The sequence below is a fragment of the Archocentrus centrarchus genome, chromosome 13, assembly GCF_007364275.1.
Source record: "Archocentrus centrarchus isolate MPI-CPG fArcCen1 chromosome 13, fArcCen1, whole genome shotgun sequence".
NCBI classification, from domain to species: Eukaryota; Metazoa; Chordata; class Actinopteri; order Cichliformes; family Cichlidae; genus Archocentrus; species Archocentrus centrarchus.
This window is the reverse complement of record NC_044358.1, coordinates 9118623-9127015: the sequence shown is the minus strand read 5'-3', so window position 1 is coordinate 9127015 and position 8393 is coordinate 9118623. Positions and strand designations below refer to the sequence as shown.

Here is an 8393-nt window from a genome sequence, read left to right as displayed (position 1 = left end):
CCTGTCTGTTGTTAAAGTGTTTTTTTTTCTTTGTGTTTTGCAAATTTGTTTAAAATAAAGTTTGTTTGTTTGTTTTTAAAAAGAAATGCTTGTGTATTTATTGCTTGGAATAACCACTCAGTAATATGTTAGAATAGAATAGAATAGAATAGAATAGAATAGAATGCCTTTATTGTGAGATTGGAGGCCAACTTGCTGTGGGAGAAGAACACAGAGTGGGACCAACAACTGCAACAAACTAACAAACTTCATTTTTTTTAATGTCGAACCATCAGATTTTTTTTTTTTAGAGTGAGGTCAGATGAAAGATGTCATCTGTCCAGCATGGGTCTGCCCGGCCTCTGTCCAACAGTATCCTGTCATATGTGAGTTTTTCTGCATATCCCACAAAGTACATTCAGCGCGCTTTTCCCCTCCAGGCTGAATGAACTCACCTTTGAAGCGTTTTAACCCGCTGCGACTGCAGGGGGGACCCTCAGCGTCATCAGCTTCGTCCTGCCAGCTGATTGGACAGACGGATCTACACACACACACACACACGCACACACACCTGTCTGTGTGTGAGCTTCAGTCCGCTCCAGTCTGGCAGTCGCGCATCACGACATTTCGGCCTGTCAGCGCCTCCGTCGGGATTTCTTTTAATGCGACCCTTCCTGGACCCGAGCGCAGAAAAAAAAAAGTGGCCGGTTTCTTTCTGGAGAGTCCGCTGAGCTTTACGCGCAGCCTGGCGCGACACGCACAACGAACAACCGGCTGCTCTCCGCTCTCATCCTCAGTGAGTTTCTACAGGTGTAAAAGATGAGTAACATGCAGGTTGTTTGGTGTTTGTTGTTGGCAGAGATGCAGTCAGGCTCTGCGTGCAGCTGCTTTTTCTGTCTTTTTACATTTTTTTAACGGAATTTCAAGAGTGTAACAGAGTCCAGAGAGGCGCAGAGCTGGAATAGAGTTTGAATTATAATAATAATCAAATAAATAAATAAATCTAAGATCAAAAACGTTTTATAAAGATGAAGTTATCTTAACCCAGTATTCATTCTTTTGAAGAATCCATTCGTACGCCATTATTTTCCATAAAATATTGGCATAAATTAAATAATAGTTAAAGTCAGGCGCGTTTCCAGGACTTTTTGAATGGGGAGCCCTCAAGAAACGAGAATGTTTGATCAGAAATAAATGCAGAAGATTTCATTTTCATGTAATCCATCTGTGTGTGCCCTCATACGGATGGATTATATATAAAAAAGGGATGCACAAGAATTTAAATATATGGTACTTTTACAAAGCAGTGAAAGAAGTATTTAGACTAAAATGCCACCCCCACCCGTCTGTGCACCCCCCCCTGGTTGGAGTCCATTTTTTTTCCCCTGAATTGTTTGAATTAAGCCATTCCAAAGGGCACGGGTGTTTCCAGGAGTTTTTAAATGGGGTGGCACAAAAACCAAACTGGTGGGATTTGTTAAGCAACAGTCTGTTAATCAACAGTTTTGCATGCAAAACATTAAACCTCATTAGGATGAGTTTTCCATAAAAAGCAGATTTATTTGAGGGTTTGCTGTCACTGTGTAAAATACCAGAGCTCTATGATGCATGCCAGAAACTTAATATTTTACCAGGGTTTGTTATATTTAAGTCTTTTTTTTAAATTAATCTAATCTTCTTGTATTTTCAGACTGAATATCATGGAAGCCAATTTACATGTACTTAAAAAAAGAACATACTGAGAACAGAGCTGTGTGAGGGAGGTTAATCTGATATATTCATTATATTAAAATATTACTGTAATATTTCAAAATGGATTCTTCTTCATCTACAATTCACATGTTTGAAAAGCACAGTTATACTTTTTAACTGTACAGAGTTATATTTACAATGTTTCCAAAGTTTTGCACCCATAACTGCGTTTACACTGAACTGTAAATAATAAACTATAAATGCTGGAATGACCCTTTAATGCAACAGAGATACTACAGAAATATTAGAGTGAGGCTCCGTCTCCTTTTCTGGTGTGTGTTTTGCTGCAGAAAAATGATCAGACAGCGTATAGATCATTTTTCGATATGATCAGAAACTTAGCTCCATTTTGCAGTTACCTTTAATTTAAAAATACGTTTTCAAATAAAATATGATGACTAATTGGAGAGCGTGTACTTTTTCATGGTGTCCTAGTATTGCTGCAGGCAGTACTTTTTCTGCATGTTTGGTAATCTGTGACCTGTAGGAGCGCACTCTCATAGAAATGTTTAATAACCCCTTAAGCGTTTCTGTTTTCACTGCAGTGCAGGGATAATCTTACAGAATAATCTTACAACAGCTTCATCAGCGATTTTGGTCCAAATGCGCCAAAACGAAGACTCAAAATGGCTGCCGTCTTGGCATTTGTTATTTTTACTTTGTTTCTTGAATTTTATATTTTTGATGAAAAGATTTCTTCTCAGTTCTTCTTCTGATAGGTTGGTGTTTAAAAACAGCAGTTTTTCAGGAGAAGTCAAACTTCTCCAGGTACGTTTTTCATCCTAGAAACCAGCCTTGAAGAGGTCCAACAGAGGTGATTTGATCCTGTTCCTGCAGAGGAAAAGCAGACTGAGGGTTCTACAGTCCCTATTTTTGCCTGTAGGGGGCATACATCATTACTGAATGAATGTTGTATCTATATCGCAGTGTTCAGGTGTCCACATACTTTTGGCTATGTAGTTTTTCTGAAGTGTTGATCATCACCATATCAACACACAACCAGCTGGCACCAGCTGACCAGTCTGAAGCTCAAACAGCTCTTTGAAACCGTGTGCCAAAGTGAGGATCAGCTAATGTGTCCTCACAAGCATTAAAACTCAAAATGGTCCCCACAAAGACAGATACACAAGTACAAAAACACACTCCCTCCCTCCCTCGATTTCTTTCTCTGTAGGGATTCCCTGTCCTCCTCCTCTTCACCATCACCATCACCATCTCATGCTCCAGGACCTGGCTCTCGGCCCAGACACTGTTGACTATTCCATGGAAACCCTGGCCTCCACTTGGGCCCATGACCCCAGTGACCTCAGTGACCTCGGGGAGAAGCGACACGAGCCATCACCCGAGTGGGGTGAGTCCAACCGACTGCAGCAAATTCTAACGTTTAGTCAGATGTTGAGGATGTACTGTGATGTGGAAAAGCAGCAGATGCAAGACTGTCACCCAGCCAATCAGAACGCAGCTGTACTATGCTGACTGTGGCGTATTATTCTACATTTCTCTAAATGCCACATTCAGCAGAGTGGGACTCCGCGCGCCGGGGGATCATTTATCAAACAGAAGAGGTTCTCGGCAGGTTCAACATGAGCGATCTGTCTCAGCTCTCTGTGCTGCGGATGGAAACATCCGGAGCAGTTTATATTAAGATTCATCTTTTAATTTTCTCAGCATCTCCTTTCTCCGAGGGTCCAATTTGTCAGTCTGAACTGTCCTGGTTTTTCCATGTTGCAGTTCCTGTAATGACCACTAGATGCAGCCAATGTGAAATCCAGTCCTCGAGAGGTTTTTGGTCACGCCCAACTTTATAACCATCCATCCACCCTTTTTATTTTTTTTTAAGACTTTATATAAAAGTTAAAAGTAGCTTCAAGTCTTTCTGAATTCAAAATGTTGTAAATTACAGTGCCATCAGAGTCAAAAAGGACCTCAAAGCGAGGTATGGTTTACCACGTGAATGAAAAGTTCCTATCCAGGCAGATCCGCCCATTACCTCTCACATCTGGTTTAAGAATGCTAAGATAGCAGCAGCTAAAATCCTCAGCGTTTTTGGTGATATGGAGCCAAGTTTTGAAATGACCAAAAACTGCAGATCCTCTAATGTCCACTTGAGGTTTGCTCCAATATCGAGTCAGTCCCCTACACTCCCGTGTTAAAATTTTATAAGAAGGCGAGTTAGACTTTGATCGTACCCTTTCGAATGCAGAACTTAAGCTGAGTGAATACTCGGATTCGATGTTCCACCGCTGCCCCCGTTTAACGTGTGTGTGTGTGTGTCTTCCTCTTAGAGTCTCACTGTGTCTTTAACACGACTCCTCCGGCTGGTCTGATGTGGACAGACCAGCTCTCTCCTCACCTTCAGAGAAACAAACAGGTACCAACATTTTCTCATCTTTCATTTATTATTTTTTTACTGCACCATAACTACAGCTAGCACAGAAACGGGATGAGAAAAGATCAGTGGGGTTAAATATGGGTGGAAAGAGACACAACCTGAAGCACAAGGGGACACACCAAATATACAATTACACACACTTAACAAAGACGTGCTTTAAAAAAAAAGGAGGGATAGTGGATATATTGGAGAAAGGATGGCGCTGACATTGGGAGGAAAAGACCACAGACAAGATTCATGAATGCAGCGAAGGACATGCAGAGGTTGGTGTGACAGAGGAGGATGCATGGATAGGATGAGATGGAGGCAGATGATCCGCTGTGGAGACCCCCAAAGGGGAAAAGAAGATTATGTAGAGTATGTGAAGTAACATAATGATGTAAGACTGCTGCAAAAATACAGTAAATTTTGTAAAGTAGTGTACTGGTTTTGTTAAGAAGAAGCTGTTTGTCTAAATTTAAGTAAGCAAAATAACAGTAAACAATAAAAAAAAAAATAATACGGCAAATCTAGCAGCCAGTACTTGTACTGTTAACTGTAATTCAGCAGGGACATTTGTTAGTTTGCATGAAGTTCAAGAGGTTTGTGACCATATTTAACAGTAGGAGGAAATGGTGCTACATTGTCTATCTTCATAATCGAGTCGATGTGCATGACTGAACCTCCAGACTGCGGGGGAATATTCAGCTTTGCTCTGGTGTGTTTTTAAATGCTTCCAGCTCCAGGACACTCTGCTGCAGAGGGAGGAGGAGCTGGCCAGACTGCAGGAGGAGAACAATAAACTCAGAGAGTTCCTCAACTCCTCCTTTGTGAGGAACCTGGAACAAAAGGCAAAGGTCTGTGCACTATGAGAAGCACTAACAGTACACTCAGATATTTAAAAAATAAAAAAAAGAGTCTGAATCAAAACAAAGAAAATGAAGTAAAAATAAAGAGAGTCCAATAAAGCTGCCCATTTAAATTTCATCCTTCATGTTATTTACAAAAGCAGGTGGAGCTCTTTGAATGCTTAAAAGCAAGTAAAATATAATATCTAATGTTGCTTAAACCCACCCATCAATCCATTCATTCATTTTCTACCTCATTTCTGAGTCAGGGTCAGACATCCTTCTACTGAGGTGTCCCCAAGCCGACTGAGAGACAAAATATTTCACATGTCCTGGATCTGGTCTTCTCCTGATTGGTCATGGCCAAAAAAAACCCAGTTCAGAAACAAAGCAACCAAACAACAACAACAACAAAAATAATCTCACCATCCAGGACAGGAGGCATCCTAGTTAGATGCCTGAACCACCTTATGTGGCTCCTTTTGCTATGGTTCAGTAGTGGCACTACTCTGAGTCCCTCTCGAATGACTGACTTCCTCACCTTATCCTTACCTTAAGGTTGAACTGCTTGTATTTTCCATCTCTTCACCACAAAAACTGGGTTCATATCACTGCAGACATCGTACCAGTCCATCTGCCAGTCTCCCTGTGAGCCAGAAGCTCAGGCTTCAGACTAATCTAATCACTGCTAAGAATAAGGGACTGCAAATAAAAATAGTTGTAATGGGATAATGTAATATTTTTGCTCAGTCACTTAAACTAAACCAGAAGGTCTGCATTTTAAGACCATCCAGCCATCTTCACCATTAACTGTAACTGTTTCGGTACATACTGTAAGTAGATAAATGGTGTCAACTGAAACATTTAGACACCCTTAAACAGTTGTTACAGTTGATGAACCACGGATTATTAATCTTGGACACATTTCAGGTCAACAAAGGCATGTTGCCGTTATTGCATCTCATTTTGTCCTCATTTCTTACAGAAACTAACTGCTGATGGGAAGAGGAAGCTGAAGAGAAACCTGGCATACCTTGATGATTTCTGTGGCACTCAGCGAGTAGCCTCCCAACAGATCAGCAAGAGAGTTTGCAGGAACCTCACTGCCGAGTTCTGCTCTGAGTCTTCTGAGACATCTGCCTACTCAGAACCAAACCTGGACCTCTGGGTCCTTCGAACACTGGGACTGAAGGATCGAGACACCATTGATACATCCAGTGAATCCTCATCTGAGTACAGCCTCAGGAGTTTAGTTTACAATACTGCCGTCAACCCTTCCTCATCCCCTCAATGCAATCTCAACTCCACTTTCAGCCCTCCAGTCACCCCGTCCACACATCCTTCTGTTCACAGTTGCCGCCAAAGAGCAACACATGAAACCAGCTGCCGGTACAGTGCTGCTGAATGCCAAGAAGCAAACTGTGAAAATAATTCTGAGTCAGCTCCAAACTGCCCAGTTGACTTTGCTGCCACTGGAGTGACCACCCCTTACGAGGTTCCTGAAACTGTGACCGGGACCTATAGCATCCCATCTACCTCTCAGTTAGACAGAGCTGAGCTCTGTTCTCTCACAGCCTTGAATCAAGTCCAAACGCTGGAGGGAAATCCTCCTGAACATCACATGTACCGGTCGTCACTGCAAGAAAGCCAGGCACTATCACATGACACAGTCCAGTTCAGTCCACCAGCAGAAAAAGTGTTTTTCTCCCCCATGTTGTCTTCAGGTCCAAACCAACTTTGGACGCCCGCGAGTGGCTGCATTCCAACAAGCCCATCTCAGCCTTCTGCAATGACGCATACGCCTCACAGCCGGACGGATTTGGCATTCAGCATGTCCCTCAGTCCATCCAGTAGTGTCAAGACCCACAGCTTCCCCCAGGGACAGGCCTTTGTCAGAAAGGACTTGGAGGGCCGGTGGAACTTCACCTGGGTGCCTAGACAAGGACCATAGGAAACCAGATAGTCTTCAGTCTGAAGGGCACTTAAAATCCCCACGTTGCCTACTGCACAAACATCTCAGGCCAGTGTTTTAGAACATTATGTCCAAGTGGAACTCACTACTAGGTTGTTAGATGATGTTCAGGACTGAGTAGCAAAAAGGCCTTGAAAGACCCTCAGATTACTTTTTTTTCCTTTTTTGGCCACAGTGGCTTTTATCGGGGGGGGGGGGGGGGGGGGGGGCAGGCTGGCGACAGGCCGGGGCTTGAGCCCGCACCACCCTCACCACAGCACGGCATATGCACGTGGTTGCCTGCTCCACCACTGAGCCACCCAGGCGCCCCGACCCTTAGATTACTTTTGAAGCTCTTAAGGTTTTCTCAGAGACTTTTGATGTCATAGTTTGATGGAAATACTTATTCCTCTCGACTTTTATGATGCTCATATTAATGATGATCACTCGTTTACTCAATAATCCAAAAGTTGAGAGTACAGCAATAACTGTAAAATAGACTGCTAAAAAAATAATAAAGTAACACTTTAGTATAGCATCAAGTCAGTTAAACTTCTGGGCTATTGATCTGGTCAGTAAGTAGCAGAAGGGGTTGTTAATAAATTTCAGCTGCTTTGGTGTTAATGAAATTAACAACAGGTGCACTAGCACTGCCAGAATGACAATATGACCTCCAGCAGTCCACTGGTGTGGACCCTAATTGGCATTTGCCATAGAATACCAGAATTGGCAGGTCCACCACAGGCGTCCTGTGCTTTTCACAGATGAGAGCAGGTTGACTTTGTATGCATGTGACAGATGCAAAAGGGTCTGGAGAAGCCTTGAAGAACGTTATGCTGCCTGTAACATTGTCCAGTTTGGTGGTGGGTCAATGATGTCTGGGGAGGCACATCCATGGAGGGATGCACAGACTCCACAGACCAGGCTAGGCAACGGCACCTTGACTGCCATTAGGTATCGGGATGAAATACTTGGACCCGGTGATGGTGCAGTGGATACCGAGTTCTTCCTGGTACATGGTAATGCTAGGCTCCATGAGGTGAGAGTATCCAGGCAGGTCCTGAAGGATGAAGCAATTGATACAACTGACTGCCCCCCACGCTCACCTGACCTAAATCCAATAGAACACCTCTGGGACATTATGTTTCGGTCCATTTGACACCACCAGGTTGCATCTCAGGCTGTCCAAGAGCTCAGTGATGCCCTGGTCCATATCTGGGAGGAGATCCTCAAGGACACCATCCATCATCTCATTAGGAGCTTTCATTGTCATGTGTTGACATACATACAAGCATGTTGGGGCGGGGGGGGGAGGGGGGGGGGGTATACAAATTACTTAGTGCCATTCTGAGTTGCTGTAGTGAAATTTCAGCAAAATGTTCTGACCTGCCGCATCATTGTTTTTCACTTTTGGCATTTTTGGGGTGTCTTTGGATTTCATTTAATTTTCATTTCCATCACATAATGTGACATCCTTTCATTCCTAACACAT

General features: G+C 43.1%; 1 protein-coding gene across 1 annotated transcript; it reads left to right on the top strand.

Annotated features, from left to right (window-relative positions):
• The first annotated feature begins 2994 nt into the window (after positions 1-2994).
• On the top strand, positions 2995-6901 carry gmnc (geminin coiled-coil domain containing). Its single transcript, XM_030743757.1, has 4 exons — positions 2995-3082; positions 4017-4102; positions 4843-4959; positions 5936-6901. Exons 1-4 carry the CDS (start codon positions 2995-2997, stop codon positions 6899-6901), a joined length of 1257 nt encoding a protein of 418 aa, XP_030599617.1.
• The last annotated feature ends 1492 nt before the right edge of the window (positions 6902-8393 follow it).

Excerpts from the sequence above, each read along its gene's own strand:
- gmnc (XM_030743757.1), top strand. The coding sequence starts at position 2,995 with ATGGAAACCCTGGCCTCCACTTGGGCCCATGACCCCAGTGACCTCAGT. Across the intron at positions 3,083-4,016 it reads CGAGCCATCACCCGAGTGGG|AGTCTCACTGTGTCTTTAAC; the intron begins GTGAGTCCAACC and ends TCTTCCTCTTAG. Across the intron at positions 4,960-5,935 it reads ACCTGGAACAAAAGGCAAAG|AAACTAACTGCTGATGGGAA; the intron begins GTCTGTGCACTA and ends CATTTCTTACAG.